A 20,153-nucleotide genomic window follows, 5' to 3' on the forward strand; every position below is an offset into this window, starting at 1 on the left:
CCTGTTATGAATCACTGAATGCCAACAAATTAGACAACTTACATGAAAGCAATATATACAAGACACAACAAAACAGAAAAGGGTTTTAAAGACAGAGAAACAGTTTTGCAGTTTTTTTTATTTTAAAAATTAAAAAAAAAACAATGAAGACAAAATCAAAACAAAACAAAAAACAACGAAAATGATACATGACCTCAAAACAAAATGATAGGAATTAACAACGGTTGCTGCATTACATACTGTTATCTTCAACGAAGCTGCTCAGTCCACCAGACATAAGAATGTAAGACTGATCAAACAATCAAAGACAGTAGTAACAAGTAATTAAAAAAAAAAAATTGGAAATGATGCAGAGCTTCACCATACAAGATGGTAGGAGTTCAACAATGGTTCTTATACTGCCTATTGTTGTTTTCAGATCAGTCATTTTGATTACCAGATTTAAGAGTGCAAAATTGGTCAAGAAAAAAAGAAAATTTTAAGCATTGACCATTCCTTTCAATAAACAACAACCATCAACACTACACCTATTCCAACTATCCCTGTATATTCATATTAATTTTGTTTTTCACTTTAAAAAGAAAAAAAAACCAAAATAACAAAAACAAATTAAACATATATTTACACAACTCAGTAAGTCGTCTCTGAAACTTTCCCAAGAGAAATTACATGTTTAAGAAAAACTGATACACACGTATTCATTGCTGCTGAATTCATTAACAAACCCAGAAACAATTCAAACAACTATCAACCAAATAGCTAAGCAGATCATGGTATATCAATATAATGAAATACACAGCAAAAAATCCACAAAGTTTCCACTAATAAACCAACATTATCCCAAACATTATTCTAAATGAAAAATGCTACACATAAATAATACATTCTGCACAGGTCCACTCATATGGAGCTCTAAACATGGAATCTATAGGGACACAAAGCAGATCTATGGTAACTAGACGTCAGAACAGGGCTGAAGGATAACTGTGAAGAGATCTAAGTACACGTTATTGGTTAATGAAAATTTGTTTCTTTATCTAATTATGATGGTAGTTACATGCAAACATACATGTGTCAAAACTTCAACTGTACACAATAAAATGTATTCACAAATTCATTTTTGAAAAAGATGTAGTTGAGTTTAGGGTTAATTCTAGGACTACTGTTTGGATCAATTGCTACTCCCAGTCATACCTTTATTCTCCAGTTATCCCCGACATCCTCTTTAATTCGACTTAACCAAGATTCATTGAACCAAGCAACATCACTAAAACAGAAGTATAAATGTTAAACATTAAAATATTTTTATTACTTAAAATATCAAATTGAATTAACGGGGAAAGTTAAAAGCTTACAGCCTATCCTTATAAAATTAGTAAAAATCTGAATGAGCCCAAAGAATGTTTTGTGATTCTTACGGATTTCATTTAGGCTTGCATATTAAATTATTTATGTCATTAACACCTCCAATTTAATAAACATTTATTAAATATTTAATGTTGGACATCCTGCTAGCAGAGAGATCTAAAGGTAACAACCCTGAAAGGCTAAGTAGAAAATGAACATTTTAATGAGTATACAAGTATCATATTTTATTTAAACATCATAGTAACTTGATGAAGGATATATTACTATTTTCAATCTTTCTATCTGGGAAACTGGGTACAAGAAAGGCTAGGTCATTTACCCCAACTGATGCTGGTACATGGCAAAGTGTAAAATAAATCAATATGACTGAGTATATAAGTTTCAGAAAGCTATAAAGGTAAGTTAGATATTAACCAGAAGTCCTATATTGACACTGAAGATCAGGACAAGTAACTACTATACAAAGTTTTTATGTATTTAATAGGGTTTTAAAGGACAACTGACTGGGGCTACGGATATAGTTCAGCAGCACAAGTGCCCATTAGTACTAGCCTGACTGAAATTTGTATTCCAGGCTGCAGTCCAAGAGGCTGTAAGTCCCGATCCCAGACTTTGCCTCTCTTGTTTTTCTTGTCTTTCTTTTCCTTATCATCCTCGGACACCTCGTTCATGAGACCTAACACACTAGATAGAAGGACACTTTTCCAATCAGTTAAAAATTGAAAAGGAAAGACTGATGCAAATCTTGTCACAGAATCTTCCTTCTGGTTCTCCAACTGCTGACCAACCTGCAGATTCTGCACTTGTAAACCTGTGCAATTACATCAGCCAACTCCTTCCAATAAGTATCTATGCATGCATGTGTAGGGGGCAATGAACCTTAGCATACTATTTTAGATAAAATAGTTTGGTAAAAAGCCTGCATGGTGCCTCGGGAAGCCTCCCGGGACAGTGCAAGAGCTAATTCCCCAGATCAACACTGTCCAGGAATGTCTCCCCAAGATAAGGGGGCGCCTAGGCCTAGGTGACCCTCCGTGACCCTGCCTGGGTAGTGCCATCTCCTGGCCCTAGGTAAACATTGTAACCCTAAAGGAATGCACAGGTTGTAAAAAAGGAGATAATGGGGGGGAAACATCTATCACGGTTTGACATGCGACCTGCAACTGACCTGGGGTCCAACAGGATGAGAGAAATACCATATGCCCACTGGGGTCAGAGAAAGTAACACCCCAATCTGTTGTCAATGGAAACCGAAATGTATATAAGGGGAAACAAAGTTAGCCATGGCCCACTTCCAGATTGGCAAAGGAAGTGAGGGTTGCTAGCCTCAAATTAAACTCTGATTTTGTTCTCACTGGCAATTGGCGTCTCCTGTGTAATGTTTGGGACAAACAGGAATTTCTGCCATAACACATGCACCCACACATACACCAACATTTACCTTACTGGCTCTGCTTCTATGTAGAACTCTGACTAGTATTATGCTAGTCTTATAACTGGCCTTGAAAAAAATCTAAGTCCAGTATACGATTCTATAATGAAGGACCTTTAGAAAATGAATTTAGAGATTAATCTTATTCTTCATATGTTGTTTTTCCAAGATAATTCCTTCACTTGTCTTACACTGCTCCTTATCTTCCTTTCTTTCCCAAATCGTATTTAGCCCTGAGACATGAATACTTCATAACTTCTCCACAAGACCATATCTCCTGTTTTCTTTGTTTTAAATTCACCCTTTCTCAAATAATTTTGGCAGCCAATCTTTTTCACTTAATATTCAACTTCAGGTTTTTCCATTGCTATATATATAAGCTTTAGCATGTTCCCCAACAATAACTTCTTTTCTTATATGTCTCAGAAACTCAATCACATTCAAGGAACACCAAATAAGAAAAGGGACAAAGGGCTGATTAAGCAAAGTATGGTCCAATTATTTTCGAATGAAACTAAGAAAAAAATCACTACATGACAGTTTAACTCCTTCTATGGCATCTGCATTTGTCTTTAACAATTTCACCAATAAAATTCAGGAAGTAATTAGCACCTAGTAGTTACTATAAAATAACTGTTGTGTCTCTTCAAAGGACACCCTGAGACTACCATTCTTCAGTAATCAAAACCTTTCTGTGTTCAACATGTCAAACTGTGATCTGCATTTTGGACATGCATGTATGAATTTTATTTATTTTTATTTTATTAATATCCCAAATTAAAGATCCATCAGAAAGACCTTAAGATACTAGGTTTTTATTACAACTGATTACAAGCAATAGCTTTGGAGTCAGATCAAACTGATACAAACCTTAATTTTGCAATTTACTCATTAGTTGACTTTCCAAAAGCAATGTTATCTCTCTATTCCTCTGTCCTCATGTATAAACTGAGGGTGAAAACAGTATCTACCTGATAGAAGAGTAAACAGTAGATGAAACAACTTAATGTGATCTATAACATCTTTAGGAAATACTCAAGATATTGCTTGTCATGGTTATCATTTTAGATACTATACTCAGATATCTCCTGTATAAATGAACAAGTAAATATGTGAGTATTCTATATTCTCTATCTCACTTTTCTCCCTCTTATAAAACAATACATCCAAAGACAACAGAAACAAGCAGAGAGGTTATATGGTGCTTAGTGACAAAGCCAAGTCTTTCTTTTGGGGAGATGGCATGCATTTTTATAGTTGTAGGCACAGCCATTATCAAAAACAGAAAGATCCTATTTTTACGTTGTTCTAACCCTTGGTACAGTACCTGTGAATATAACCTTACTTGGAAATAGGGACTTCTCAGATGTAATCAGGTAAGATGGGCTTACACTGCATCACAGTGGGTGGTAATCCAATATGACTGATGCCCTTAGAAGAGACACAGATACAGACAGAGAGGGCAAATCACATGAAGACAGAAGAAGAGGTTGCAGTTATGCTGCCACCAACCAAGAAAGTCTAGACACTACCAGAGGCTGGATGAGGCAAGGAAGGACTTCCTCCTAGAAGCTTTGGTGGGAGGATGACCTAACCAACACCTTGACTTAGTCCTTTAGCCTCAAGAACTGTGAAAATTAACTTTTATTGTTTTATGCCACCTAATCTGTGGTATTCTGCTACAGCTGTCGTAGGGATCTAGTATACTTGTAGTTACAGTTTTTCTTTATGTATTTTTTAAATAACAGAAGGTTCTAAATGCATCTTAAAAAGAGAGGTACTTAACACATATTTAAATTAAAGACAATAATTAAGGACCTTCAGAACCCTAGCAATAACTCCATGACTCTCCAAATCTAAATCTTATTGCTTGGACACCACTTTTCAAAGTTCTCATTTAGAAACATATTTGCCTGAGATAAATAAGAATGACTGCCTAAAATTTTGCTGCTTAACACATAAAACAGGCAAATGAAGGAATGAGAGAGAGCAAAAAAAAAGAGTTAAGTCCACTTTTAATGAAAAAAAAAAAAGCTTTCTTAATTGGATGACTTAATTGGCTGACTTCATTTTTCCTGCAGAAAAGCTATTACAAGACACTAAGAAAATAAAGAACAAAAGAAGAAAAATTAGAGATTAGTAGTAACAATAGAATCAACACTGGAAAGAAATGAGTTGCTGATAAAGACATAGTTTAGAACACATTTATTTAATGGTGCTCTAAAAATTAGAGTAGAATGGTAAATCAAAGATAGATACAGATATATTGATCGATTGATAACATCATGATATATCATGTCTCTTCCATCATCATATAAAGCTCCTAAAGCCTACTAAATACATATGGAAATGTCATCCTTGGATAGTGAACATATCAGTTCCTACATTGACAATGAACATAAAATTTAACATATATCAGGCCTGCTTCCACACTAACCACATTTCAATGAAAAGGAAGCAAGATACACATTCTAATGACAGAAACAATGATGATTTCACCAAATCATTAAGAAAGGGCTCACAGCCAGGCGTGGTAGTGCATGCCTGTAATCCCTGCACTCCAGAGGCTGAGGTAGGAGGATCGTTGCGAGTTCAAGACCAGCCTGGGCTACAAAGTGAGCTCAAGGCCAGCCTGAACTGCACAGTAAGGCCCTGTCTCAAAAAAGCAAAAACAAAAAAAAAAGACCGAAAAAAAAAAAAAAAAAAAAAAAAAAAAGAAAGAAAGGGCTCAGAACACTTGGCTCTGGCAAACCAAACTTTAAAATTAATCAGGATATAACTAAAACATTTAAGGTCTCATCCCTTGAGAGCCTGCACTCCTTTTTGAGCACATACTTCTTTAATTCTGCTTAATAAACCTATCTATGTCTCTCAAAAAATTAAGAAAGCAGAAAATAAGGGTATATTTTAGAATGACTAAATGACTACTTCTCCCTTTGCCATAAATTAACATATTATTTGTCTTTTACAGTGTTAATTTTGGGTTAACGTGGGTTAACTTTGGGTTAACTTTGGGTTAACTTGGGTTAATTCGGGTTAACTTTGGGTCAAAAATGTATTCAAATCAGATCATTCTGAAGATACCAAATAACTACAATTTTATAACACAGTCATCCCACACTATATCACAGTTCACTTATTGCAGCTTTAAAAATATATATCTAATTCTGTATTGCAGAGTTTTTGCTATACCGTGGTATTCTGCGATATACAGGTATTTATATAAAATTTTACATGTTATTAAAATTACCTAGGTTTGGGGCTGGGGATTTAGCTCAGCGGCAAAGCGCCTGCCTGGCAAGCGCAAGGTCATGAGTTCGGTTCCTGGTACCGGAGAAAAACCAAAAAAAGACCAAAAAAAAAAAAACAAAACGAATAAAATTACCTAGGTTTAAGAGTGCAGAAAGCGTTCAAGAGCATAGGAAGTGTTTAAGGAGTGTGGGAAACGTTAGTAAGAGAGTGGGAAAGGTTTACAGGAGTGTGGAAAGGGTTTATAAAGCCTTAAAATATATATAAATAATAAAACATAATGCCACTACTTCATGGATTTTCATCTATCGTGGAGGGGTGGCGGTTCTCTGGAATGTAACTTCCATGATAAGTGAGGGATCACTGTAATTTTAAGCTGTCTTTCTATAAGATAGTATTCAACGTTCATTAAAGCAAAACCTTACAAGACATGGTAACAAATAATTGATTTCTGACCATACAATAATGAAGTAGAAGGGGCTGGGGATGTAGCTCAGTAGCACAGCACCTGCCTGGCAAGCACAAGGTCGTGAGTTTGATTCCTGGTACCAGAAAAAAACAAAACCAGAAATAATGAAGCAGAGACAGAATCTTGGCTTTAAAATAAGCTAATATAAAATCATCATGACTATTAACTAATAAATTAGGAGAACAGAGTTGGCTTTGTTTGTCCTATTGAGGGTGTAGCTCACAGTGTGTACTATAACCCTAAAGATGTTTGAAATGTTTAACGCATGTTAAACATGTTTGAAAAACATGTTATGTTTGAAAAGTATTAGAAAACAATAGATTTAGGAACTTTTCATACAAAATAGGTCCAAGCTTACAAAATGAATTGCTTAAAAAATGAATTTATTTTACAGTGCCCAGCACCTGACACTTCACATTTCACTCATTCATCACTTCACAGTTGGTAACTCATAAATTACCAATGTTAATTCAAAATAGACTTTAAAATTTAACATTTTCCCAAATCTAGTACGTCTCAATAATCTTTGAGAAAACAACCCCTGTGTACTGGTAACTTTAAATGTAATGTAACTGTAGGAAAAATTCATTCCTATAACTTTAGAAAGCAATGAGTATTTCATTCATTAACCTTTTCCTTTTGTCATTATTATCTTGTAAACATGCTCAGAACAATGTTAAAATAAAATTTCTTGAATAAATAAGAACCTTTTCCCCAATTTAGTCAAGATACCTCTCTATGAATAAACAAGGAATAATATGGTGGTGAATGCTTTCAATCCCTAGTTGTAAGAAAGTCTTGGTATTGTTATGTCTGAATACATCATCAAATAGGATAAAATTTGAATGTCCTGGATATGAGTCTAAATGTTCTTGGCTTTACAATTCTTTTCAGTCAGAATTTGACTCGTACTCACATTTGATGAAGAACTTGTGCCATGGCAACTCCATTAGTCAGCTGTTTGACATCTTGACAAGGTGAGGCAGTCTTGAATGTCTGCAGCTACAATGACATAAAGCAAATGACCTTATTGGCTTTATTATCCCTATGGGGTAGCATTATAGAATAAATAAAAACAGCTAAAAGTGTCTTGTTTTGTTTAAATACAGACCTATCAAACAAATGAAACTATGCTAACATGTTTCTATGACTGTATAATATGTATATAAAAATAAGCACTTAACAGGGCATAAAACCATGCCTAACACAGTAAAATACATTAATGTTGTGTATGAAGTAATTTGGAATTTCTGAATAATACAAAGCCAGATACTTAACTCTAGTCTTTTGTCTCTTTTTAGGAGAACACTGGAAAAAGGACTTTCAGATAATGTTTGTAAGTTCACATTTCACTCACTTGAAAAAAACAGAGGTTAGAAATGTCAAATCTAAACACTACTTACAGTTTATTCATAGGCTGAGGTAAAATAGGACTTCTCAATACTACCCAAAAATTGGCCTTAAGCATGAAGAGGCAAGGCCACCCATCATGTGAAGTTGTTTGTATCTTGTTTAGCTTTATAATGACTAACTTTTTAAATCTTTTTTTGCTAAACATTAACACATACATGAAAAAAAGAAGTGGAATGGTAGCCAATTTTTTTCAAAAAAGCAACTATAAGACAGAAAAATTTTTAGAAAGCAAATTACACCACAACTAAAATGGATCATATTCTTTCCAGAAATCTAATCTCAAACCATAAGGATCTTAAATTAAATACACAACAATTCTCTTTTCCCACATACCTTCATATTCGTCAGTGCTGACTTAGAATTCCTGCACATAAGTATCATGACCCAACAGAATTCTCTCCCATCAAAATTTACCACTGGTAGTTCTATGTGTTTTTAGAGTCTACAAATCTGTCTCTGGACAGAATGACACAGGCAGACTAAAGTTAGCCATAGTCACTTTCAAAGTACACAAAGACACTTTACTAAGCTCCTACTTTGCATGGCAGTGGTAGAGGATGGAGTTGCAAAGGACAATCACTAGGTTTGTACCCTTCAAGTATTCCCAGTCAAGGGTGAAGCAACAGAGAAAAAGACAAGTCATTTTAGAAAATACGGTGACTTTCACAAGTGGAATACGCACAAAATGTAAGACTTAACTAACCTAATTAGGGTTTGTATTTAGGAAAGACATTGTGGAGGTGATTCTTGTATAGAAGGCTTTGAGGGATTAGTAGCATATTCTGCAAGTATAGCAGGAAAAGGAACTGTCAGGGAATTAGAATACGCTACAAGTAGAAATACATGAGAAGGGATGGCATATGGGGACATGCCTTTCTGGATCATTGGCTTTGCAGTACAAAGGATGGGGAAGGGATGACAATCAAAGGATTAAAGAGACAGATCAGAATACTTGAGAACCATGACAAGAAGCTTGGATTTATAGCCTTAGTGGCACTGCTACGGAATGGGAAACAGAACAATTTCTACTTCACAAGATAGGGGATGGCAAACCAAAGCAAATAGCAAACACGTTCAGACTAGTGTCTGGCACATGGTATTATTATAGATAACTAAGTTAGGGAAAAATAATAGGCAGTCAGACAGGGCTGGGTCCTTGAGAGGTCAATTTAGAAGAAAACTGTGGCTGGAGGCATATTCACTAATGGTCAGACTTCCCAGAAAAAGAACTACTCACCCATGTACTTCCCCTAGAGATGAACAGCAGTGATTGCTTTTCCAAGTAGGCATCAATCACCTTGGGGTGGAGGACCAAACCTCCTTAACCCATCCTTCCAGGAAAGTCTTCGTCAGTCCCAGGTGTACTTGCTACTTGGACCTGTTTCCCCTTTTGATCCCCATTTAATCAATACTACCCAAGTGACTATATTTGTTGTATACTCATTGGTTGACCATGGTTTTGTCCCAACTCGTATTCATCCTATGATTTGCCACTGGATCAATATTACCTAAGCCACTGTACTTGTAATCTTGATTGATTATAGTTCTGTCCCACTTTAAGCCTGTCTCACTTTGTGGTTTTGCTCAACACCCTTGATAAGCAGGGTTGAAGCCTGATAAGCAGGGCTAAGCTCAACACCAACTTTCTAGGCCCCCTTCTGTCCCTCTCAGACTGAAGCTTTCTCTCTCTCAATAAATTCTTTCCACGCTGAACCTCTATTGTTCCTAGAATTCACTCCTCGATTTTAGAGAACATGAACTTGGCATTTTGGATATCTAGTAGGTTGGGAATTTCATTCCCCTATATCATTATGAGTTAAACAGCTGTTAACAAACTAGCTAAGAGCTATGGTTTCTCCAAATCTGAGAAGAAAGAATGAATTTATGGAACATTTGAAATGTGAAATAAGGATTCTGCAATTGAGTAGATATGTGGGGAGGAAAAACCCCAGGGCTTAAAGCATTTTTGTTTCCTTTCTGTGTGTGTATGTGTGTTTTATTTATTGGTACAATTTAGGTTTATGTAATGACTACATTCATTACAGGGAATTTGTATCCGTACATGAGATATCTTGTTTCCTCTTTTTTTTACCATTCCCATCCCCTCTTTGCAAACCCCTTCTTCTCCCAATTCACCAAGTTTAGTTTTCATTTTATCCTTCTTTTCTCACTTGTTTCCTTCCTTCCTTCCTTCCCCTCTTCCCTCCCTAGTTCCCTTTTCCTTTTGAACAGTTTCCTCCTATTTTACAGTATCTATAGTACATTTATGTTCTTATTTACACTTTCAATTTCTCACACCAAAGAGAAAAATGAGATATTCACACATATGTGTCCAATTTATTTCACTTATTATGGTCTCAAGGTGTATTCATTTAGCTATAAATGTCTCCATTTTATCTTAAAGCATTTTTAAAATGAAAATAAGCTGTGGCTCCCATTTTTCACCCCTTCCTACTTAAACATTAACTTTTTTGTGCAACCTAAGAGTTATATCATTAACATTTTACAAAATGGACATGAAGGATATGACCAGTGATTTTACAAGGACAATACTGTAGCCACAGGATATTAGTCAAAACAGCAAAGATATGTGTACTATATAAGGAAAATATTTGCTAAGGAGTTGCCTTCTTGATTACAGTCAATAATTTCTACTGATAGCCTGGACACTGGATTGTACCAATCCAACACAAATCATAAAATATGATACTTTATAAAAATTACTCTAAGAGGCATCACTTCATCTAACCAACTTCTCTTGATGATGATTTTAATTCTATTTATCTTAGCTTCATTCTCCTCCTAGTGCTGAAAGTACTTACTTCCAAGTACATTCTCACCTTCATAACTTGGCCCCTGCTTTTCTTTTTACTGTGTATTTCCCTGGTTTCCCTGACATACAACATTCCTAGGCATGCTCAGGTGCACATTACAGGGCCAAAGATACCCTGACAAATGTGTACTGTCCCCTATCTCCCTTTACTCTGTAGTTGAAAGAAACTCTACATTTCTGCCAGCAGCTCTTGCGTGTGTTAGGAAGAGTCATTTACTCTGATTTCTACTAACATCCATCAATCCTCTATATGCCACTTAAAATTCAACCTATATCATATTTAATGGTGAAATACTGTCTCTGAGGTCAGGACCAAGACAACTCTATTTACTATCATCACTTTGATTCAGTGTTATATTGAAGATCCTAGTCAGTGTTGCTCTTCCTAGGGATATCATATTTCCTTGAAAATAAGACCTAACTGGAAAATAATCAGCCTTGAAAACTAAAGATGAAAAATGCCAGCTTCAATCAGCCTATCCTTGCCTGACCTGCTTTAGAAAGCAGCCACCGAGAAAGAGAACAGCGACGGTAAGTCAAGCAAGGATAGGCTCATCAGGGCTGGTGTTAGTGATCTCTGGTTTTCAAGGCTGAGTATTTTCAGCTATGTCTTATTTTGGGGGAAAGAGGGTAGAGCAGCAAACAGGTCAGACAAGGGCTCTGAGGTCAAGTAGCAGGCTGGATGATTTCAGGAGTTAATAACAAATTATAAACAGATGGGGTTGGTAAAAGATTAAGTAGTACTACTTTTTGTTTTGCTTTCCCTTGTTTTTTGTGTTTATTATTAGCACATCTGCAGTACATAATGTTTATCATGGGAAGTTGGTACATGTACATGACACATCTAATTCTTTTTACATCCTCTCCTCTTTATTCCCCTCTCCACTCCGCTCCCTCTATCTCTTGGTCCTCTGCCAGTTATAAAAGATACATCTCCCTGTTTCCTACTGTCTATCTTTTATTTTGCTCTTTAATTTACCTATACTTTGGGATTCTCACATAAGAGAAACCATGCAATACTTAAGCGCTGTGTCTGATTTATTTCACTTAACATTATGGTCTCAAGGTGCATCTGTTTTCCCACAAATGACTCAAGTTGGTCCTTCACAGCAGTAGTGCTACATTGTGTGTAAATACCACATTTACTTCGTCCATTCATCTGTTGCTAGACATATAAGCTGCTTCCAACGTATTATGAATAGCTACCCATGTTTATAGCTACCTACTAGAAACGCTGGTGTACATATGTCACTGTAATATGATGTCTTTACCTCTTTGGGGAAGATCCTAGAAGGGGAAATAGCTGAATCAAATGGAATCTCTAGTTTTAGTTTTGTGAAGTATCTCAATACTGACTTCCATAATAGATGTACTAGTTTACATTCTCACCAATAATGTAGACTGGTTCTTTTTTCCCCCACATCCTCAGCAGCACTTGTTGTTGTTGCTATGCTTTTCATTATTTATGACAGCCATTCTATCTGGAATAAGATGGGATCCTGGAGTTTTAGTTTGCACTTCTCCAATGTTCAGAGACATTTAACATTTCTTCATGCATTGCCTATCTGTACTTTTGAGAAGTGTCTATTCACTTCAGTTGTCCATTTTTCATTTTTTTTAATTTTGGGAGGGTCTAATTTTCTTGAGTTATTTATATATTCTAGATACTAGTCCTCTTTTTGAAGACTAGCTGGTAAAAAATTTTCCCATTCTGTAGGTTGTCTCTACACTGTATTGGTTGTTTCCCTTTTTTGTGCAGAAACTTTTTAATTTGACATGATCCCATTTGTTTATTCTTGATATTACTTCTGGTGTAACTGGGGTCCTGTTTAAAGAGTGCTTACCTACACCTATGACTCCAAGACCTCCGTTATTTTATCTTCCAGCAGGTGAGGTCAAGTGTTTCTGTTTAAATGTTTAGATCTCTGATCCATTTTGATTTTCATTTAGTACATAGTGACAGTTGTGGGTCTAGATTCAATCTTCTCTATGTTCTAGCCACTTATCCTACCACTACTTGCTTTTAAAAGATGCTATCTTTCCTCCAATGTATGTTTTTGGCCCCTGTGACAAAGATAAGATACCTGAATGTGCCCAGTGCCGAAGGTTTCTGTGTCCTCTATTCTGTTCTACAGATCCACAAGTCAGTTTTGTGCCAGTACTGTTTTGTTTTTGTGGTACTCAGGATAGAACCCAGGGGTGCTCTACCACTGAGCTATATCCCCTGCCCTATGTATTTTCTGAGACAGGGTCTTGCTAAATTGCCCAAGCTGGTCTTGAACTTTCAATTCTCTGGCCTCAGCCTCCCACATAGCTGGGGTTACAGAACGGTACGACTAAGCCTACTTAAGAAAGGACTATCACAGAGAATCTCTGAAAGGTAACAACAGATCAAAGGTCTGCATAGTGAGAATAATCAGCTATATAAGAACTACAATACTCTAGGCAGAAGTTTTTTTTTCTTTAAAGGTGTATAACAAAAGCTAAGCTTCTGCAAAAAAGAGGAAGTCAATGCAGAAGTCATGGACTTGGAGGTGTGTGGCAAGAGGTGAATTTGGAGAATTTAGGGAGTTGAAGATCAATGGTGAAGGGGCTGGGAAAAGCAAAAAGTAAGCAAGCAAATGGTGAAGCTCACCAGGAATTATGTAAAGACGAAAAACCAAAAGACAGATACCCTAGACACTAAAACAGAAAGTAATTTCACAAAGGAGGCACTGAATAACAAACGAATAATATTACAGTTGCTGCATTTGGTAAATACTATAAAGCAAAAGGCTTGAGAAAGAAAACACTGGGTAGGCTAAGGAGTGAATGAGAGTAAAGGGAGCATAAAAGGTGAAGGAAAGAGACATATGGAGTGAGTGAAGTGGTGGCTTTGTTCTTTTGAAAAAGGCGACTTTAGCACATTTATACATACAGAGAAAAGAGCCAAGGAAAAGAAAGAAGTGCAAATACAGAAGAGGTTAAGTAATAGAGCAAAGTTCTAGAAGAGTTGGAAGGGACTGAGTCTTAAGTCACAGCAGAAGACAAGAAGGTGGTCATCTGGTTGAAAAAAAGATCCATAGAGTAATGATAAAGCTTTGCTAAAAAGGAAGAAAAGAACTGTCTGGTCACTCCTAACCATAAAGCTGGACAAGGTTATAGGGCAAGTGAACAAGAAAAGTCACATTTGGCAGCAGCAGTAGTCACTAAGGCAACAGTTTGTTCCTTCAGTTTTCTTCATGGTGTTTTCCAGCCTGAGAGAGGACTGCAGAAGCAAACAACCAATTGTTTTCTTGAGCTCCTTATTTGCCCAAGGCCAGTTTGGGCAACTAAACAAGTTTTCAGATTTTAAGGAAGTTTGCTTTCCACTGTAATTATACACAGCACTGCCTACCATTCCAACTGACATTGATCTGTGCCTTACTCAGCACCTTACACAAAGCAGGAAGTCAAGAATTAGTAAAGTCACATAACATTTTAAAATATCACAGTAACTGTTCAAGAAAATGCTGCACTTCTCTACCCTGTCACACTGAACTCAACGGCATAAAAATTAAAGTTTACTGTTTCAGTCAGATGGTGTTAAAGCATAATGTAACAAATTAGGATAGACCCTTTAATTAACCACTTGCCTTAACAAAACATCATTAAAAATTATGTTGCCTTGCTTCATGACAATCTTAAATACAGTATCTGAACCCCAACATCTATTTTAAATGAAAATACAGATTTCCAGTTAGTTGCTTTAACTCAGAAACCTTACACATTTATATTCCACTTAAAGCAAAAGTTATTTACTTCCTACAGTTTTACTTCGAAGTTGCTTTAAATTATGGCTATTTCCAACAGACTCTATACACTTACAGAAATCTTACAGATTTCTCATTCTTTGGGATTACAGTATTAGGAGTTGGTCAGAGAATCTCATCAAGCAAGGAAGGTCTCCTGATCTAGTCCGATCACATTCCGTTCTGCACACGCACCTCGACACACAGCGAAATGGTCTGGGGGTGCATCACCAATAGCGCTCCCGCCTTGGGCAACAAGCGTGGGGGGGCCACACCTGCAGGCCAGTTTGTTCATCTCCAGGCAACTCCCGGAGTGAGGGGGCGCTTTGCTCTCGACATTAACGACAAATCTGGGGCTGGATCTTGCCCATCTGAACCTAGCACAAATCAACGCAAATCCTAAATATGGATAAAGTGTAAATGTGCCAAGTCCTTTCCCTTCAAGGAAAATATGGAGGAAGAGGGGTCGCGAGAAGCGCAGGCCAGCGCGCCATCACACCGCGGCGTCTCCGGCGTACACGTGCACGCACGCGCTCGGAGCCCGCCGGGCCGCGGCCTGGCAGGCCCGGGCGGAGGGGCTCTTCCCGGTAGGCGCGCGGACCCGGGAGGCCGAGCCCGCGACCCGAGCGCGCGGCGGACGGGAGCCAGGCCCCGCACTCACCCACAGGATGAGGCTGTCGCACAGCTGCCGCTCCGGGGACGCCAGCGACTCCTCCATGGCGGGACGCTCGCCGGAGCCTGCCCCTCGTGGCGGTTTCCCCGCGCCGCTGTCACCACCACCCGCCAGCCGGGAAAGCTCGCGGGCCAGGCCGGGCGTCCGCGCCGCTCACGCGCGAAGCCCCACGCCGCAGACTGCTCCGAGCAGCAACCCCCTCGGCTCCGCCTCACGCCCGCCCCGCCCCCCACGGCCGCACCTGGGCCCCGCCCTACCGCCCCACCCCTCGCCTGCACACCTCGCCGCCTCTCTGAGTGACCTGCGCATGCACCAGTCACAAAGCGGTAAGGTGGCCGGGAGGGGTGGGCGGAGGCAGGAAGAACAGGATAGGCAGAGCAGAGAGGGCTGCTGATTGGATGGCCCCTCGTGGGCTCCGACCAATGAGCAGGAGAGGAGCGTGAGACTCAGGGCGAAAGCTAGAGTGGGTAGGGAGAGGTTTATGACCTGGCAGGTGCAGTACTGGGAGGTCCGGTCTGTGCGCTGGGGAGCAAGCGCGCTTGCGTGGCAGAGACTAGTTTGGCCTAAGCCACCAGGAGGCACAGAAGGGCAGCAGGACCCGTCTGACCTTGGCGGCAGGTCCCCGGGCTACACCTGCGGGGTCCAGACTACTCCTACTGGTCTTCCCAAAGAGATCGTGCCCAGGAATTAAAACCCCTCAAGGAAAGACGACCTGATTTTTTCCTGGTCGCTCATTTGAAAAGGGGTGTTTTAATGTGCAGACGTGGCAAAAAAATGGATGACTTAGGAAAAAGAAAGCAGTTTTTAATGCTTCTTAAATCTAATATGCTCTCGTGGGATTACAGATCATGGCTATTTCATTTTAAATACGATAAAGGAAAGGCTACTTTCGGACAGCAAAATGAAAAACAAGGTATCTTAGTTTTCAAAGAACATGGAAGATATCACTGTACCCATTTTCTTTTCTTTTCTAAGAATATTAGTGGTGGGTAGTGGTTTAAAATTTGAAACTCTCCGAGGTACTGATAGTGGCTTGCGTTATTGGGAGGTGCTAGAATATTCCTAGCCTTGCTGTTGGGGTTCATCAGTTCACACATTCATAACTTCATCATGTCGTGCTCTATGTAAGAAGGCATCTGGCTCATTTAAATTTCGTTTATATATTTAGACATGGAAAGTTTAATACTTCTATGATAGATGGCTGCAATTAAAAGCCTCCAATGTAAATCAGTCTCATTCTAAAAATATCAAGCATGCATTTGCTATTGAATTCCTTAACGTTATTTCAGAATTTAACATGTTTGGAATCACTTTACTTTCTGGACACCAGGAACACTGATCATATGACTTGATGACAACTGCAGGATCTAAGTCTGGAAGACACGGTACAAATTGTGACTTTCCTCCCCACAGGCTTTGGCCTCAGCTTTTTCCTGTGAACCCCAACTTCCTAATTCTTAACATCGTTGTAATTAAAATGTAAACATACATTGTACAGGTAATGTAAATTGCAAATTGTAAACTTTGCTAGTATGAGTTACATATTCAAAAGCATCTGAGAACATCTTTTGCTGAACTCTACAGCTGGCTGAACTATTCAAATAAAATAATGAGAGTAACTGACAGGTTGAGTTATCCTTTTGTGTTCTACTCACACAGGATAATCCTAAAGGAAGGAAGGATGCCCAATTCTCTTTATGGTACTAGATCTGATGAAAAAATGTGTGAAGGAAAATCAGTTGATGCCAGAATGTTCTGGTTTGTATCCGGACATCTTCTCAGAGCCTCATGGACTCAGAAACAAATATCTCAAATAAATATGAAAAAGAAAAAATATGAATCACTGAAATAGAACAATAAAAGATAATGAGAAAAGTGAGGTATACTTTCATATACAAGTGGAACAAGCATTTTAGAAAAAAAATGACAATATTTATCAAGAAACTTTAAACTATCTACATCTTTTAAACCCATCAGTCCTCTCCTGTTCATAAATTATACTGAAATCATCAGAAATATAGTCAAAGGCTTTGAACAATGACCTGCATTACAAGCCTATAGATATGGATCAGTTCATCTCCAATAAGAAAGGTTAAATAACCTTATAGCAGATTAACATCTAATGAAATAATGCTTTAAAGATTGTTTGAAACTAGGAAAATTGTCATACTATATTAAATAAAATTTAGATGTAAAGTAGTACACATGTTTGTGAGTTTAATATTATAAAAATTATTTATATATTTTAACATGTTCACAGCAAGAAGACAAAAGATATTCATTAAACCATTTTTGTGTTTATATATAGATGTGATTATATTCTTTAATCTTTTATATTTTTATTCTCTCTGCAATTATTTTGTATTACATTATAATCAGAGAGAAGACATTAGAAGAAATGGCAAATGCAGTATAAGCATCATTTCTAACTATTAAATTGGCATTTGGTTTTTAAAATTGACACTCACATATAAGGAGTTGAATGAAATTAGCTTTGAAACACTGTCAGATCACAAATTAACACAATCTCTGAAAGGTTTTGGAGAATATATATCAAAGGCTTTTAAAATGTTCAAAGTAACCATTAGGCTGGTAACCTTTACGCTAGTAATTTTGCTTTCAGAATCTATTCTAAGAAAATAATCAGATGCCAAAGAAGTTGATTACAGTGCTATTTATCAAGGCCAAAAATGGAAAAATAAATGGCTACAAAATATCCGTAAGAGGAGTGATTAAACACTTTATAGTCTATTACATAATTAAATATAACCATTAGTATATTTTGGAAGAAGCTTAATTAGGAAAGTGCTTTCAAAATAATGTTAAGAGAAAAAAATGATGGTACAAATTTGTGCATATGGTGTGGATCCCAATGCACACATAGTTATATACATACTTTTCTGTATAAATATACATTTACATTGGATTCCTATTTGTGTAAGCATGGGGTATGTATACTGTAAATATACATATACATAGGTAAAATATACATAGAGAAACAAAAAGGGGGACTAAAGAAAACATTAAAATATTAATAGTGATGATTATGTTGACTGGAGTAATAGATAAGTTTCACCTTCTTTGTACTTTACAGTGATTTTGTGATTTTCCATAGCAATTTTCTTTTTATAAAAAAGAGCTAAAGGCTAAGAATGATTAATATTAAATAAATATTAACATATATACATGTATGAATACACACACACCTATGTAACCATAGAGAGATTAAGAAAAGAGTTGGTTAAAATTAGTTGGGTGTAGTGGTGCACATTTGTAACCCTGGCATTTGAGAGACTGAAGCAGGAGAAAAATGAGCTCAAGGCCAACCTGGGCTACAAAGTGAGACTCTGTCTCAGACAAAAATTATAGATAAACCCTCAGTTTGGATCTCTATATACTAGCATAATAGTTATATTTCTGTATTGATGAGGAAATTTTGGTGGTGAGAAGAAAGCAAACTAACAATTTTTAAACATGTTGTTGGAAGGGTATGGAAACTTTGGACTCAATGGAAGAGCAGAAGAAGTCAGCACAGGAGAGGGCAGGTCCCAGAACAGTTCACCAGATCTAGGTAACAAAAACCACTGGGAGTCTTCAGGACACCACTTGGATGAGAATCACAAAGTTGTTGCTGGATCTTTCTGAGTCATTCTACTTAAAATCCACATTTCACAGGAGGCACCTGATTTGCTGTTTGGAGATATGAGTCTAACACTTTGCTAGCAGAGAGCAGAACACTCAGACTGGCTGTCTCACCAAGACTGCAGGCTCACGGGCCAGCTCCCAGCAGAAGGAGACTACAGACAAAAACAAAAACAGCTGTCTCCACATGGCCTTGAAGGGATGTTATGAGGATAAATACATGTGCAATGCTTAGCACACATGCTATATCATAACATTTGCTCAATACACTTTAAACCTGACATACACGTATGTGAGTCTGCATCCTCTGTGTTCTGAGATATGGGTATCTGTGTATGTGTTTGGACTCACCAAGAAAAGATAATAAAATATATTAAAACGTTAGTAAAATTGTTTACTATTTTCTAATTTAACCACAATGGACAAAGATGGCCTTTTTGGTTCCAAGGGAATGAAACTGTTTTTAAAAAGAGAGAGAGACATGATTTTGATGGGATTTTGGGCTCTGAATTTGTCTGCAAAGAGAAAACTAGTAAGAGATGAAAAATCTCTTGGCACAGCCCTTAAAAAGAACTGTAGAAGAACTGTAAAGAACAAAATCTGTCCCTTAGACACACAGGTGATGGAATGAAGAAATATATAAATTCTAAGCCTTTCTCTGCTGATTTCTGTATACCTAGATGGCTGAGAGTTGACACTGGTTGGAGAAGTCTGGCTTGCATAGGTGTGGAACTCAGCATGACCATACATGCAACAAACAGTCCTGCAAGGCATTCACTTCTGAAGTGAAGTACTGTGTCCACACTCAGAGGATCCTGACCACACTTCTTAGGCATAGCTATCCTTTCTAGTCCTCAAACAGATGTGCTCCAAATGTTGAAAAAAAAAAGAAAGGGTTGAAAGAAGAGGAGGAGGCAGAGAGAAAGGAAAGAACTGCAGCCCAGACTCCATCCATCTCAGTAGTGGAAAGATAGAGGAAGCCAGAATGGTATATTAATCCAACTCTGGGGTTAACTTCATTTTCTGAATAACCCCCAAAGTGCTCCACAATCCATGATATTCAAAGGACTGTAGCAAACTTGAACTACATCTGGTCAGCGGTCAAGTGCACCAGCAGAATTTGTAGACTGACAGTTTTCAGACTCTCTTGGATACTTTAGAATAATAGTTTACAGATTTTAGGTAATTTACAAGTCCTAGGAAGAGTCTTAGGGAAAAGAGATGGTCATGAAAATTGCCACTTTATTTGTGTGCATATTTATTTATAACTTATTAATTTTTGAGGCTTTTTTAGTTTTAATGTT

General features: G+C 37.5%; 2 protein-coding genes across 2 annotated transcripts in view; one reads left to right on the plus strand and one right to left on the minus strand.

Annotated features, from left to right (window-relative positions):
- Hook1 (hook microtubule-tethering protein 1) overlaps nucleotides 1-15,405 on the minus strand; it is an 81,520-nt gene extending 66,115 nt beyond the window's left edge. The window contains exons 1-3 of the mRNA XM_005398478.2: nucleotides 15,196-15,405; nucleotides 7,435-7,520; nucleotides 1,195-1,267 (exon numbers count right to left, since the gene is read on the minus strand). Coding sequence (XP_005398535.1) covers nucleotides 1,195-1,267; nucleotides 7,435-7,520; nucleotides 15,196-15,252 — 216 coding nt within the window. The 5' untranslated portion in view covers nucleotides 15,253-15,405. The remainder of the gene's footprint in view (nucleotides 1-1,194; nucleotides 1,268-7,434; nucleotides 7,521-15,195) is intronic.
- Nucleotides 15,251-19,190, plus strand: LOC102022264 (wiskott-Aldrich syndrome protein homolog 1-like). The gene is made up of 2 exons (XM_005398768.1): nucleotides 15,251-15,533; nucleotides 18,695-19,190. The coding sequence occupies exons 1-2, from the start codon at nucleotides 15,251-15,253 to the stop codon at nucleotides 18,850-18,852; spliced, it is 441 nt and encodes a 146-aa protein (XP_005398825.1). The 3' UTR covers nucleotides 18,853-19,190.
- Nucleotides 19,191-20,153: the final 963 nt, after the last annotated feature.

The sequence above is a fragment of the Chinchilla lanigera genome, unplaced genomic scaffold (genome assembly GCF_000276665.1).
Source record: "Chinchilla lanigera isolate Chin_1 unplaced genomic scaffold, ChiLan1.0 scaffold00063, whole genome shotgun sequence".
NCBI lineage: Eukaryota > Metazoa > Chordata > Mammalia > Rodentia > Chinchillidae > Chinchilla > Chinchilla lanigera.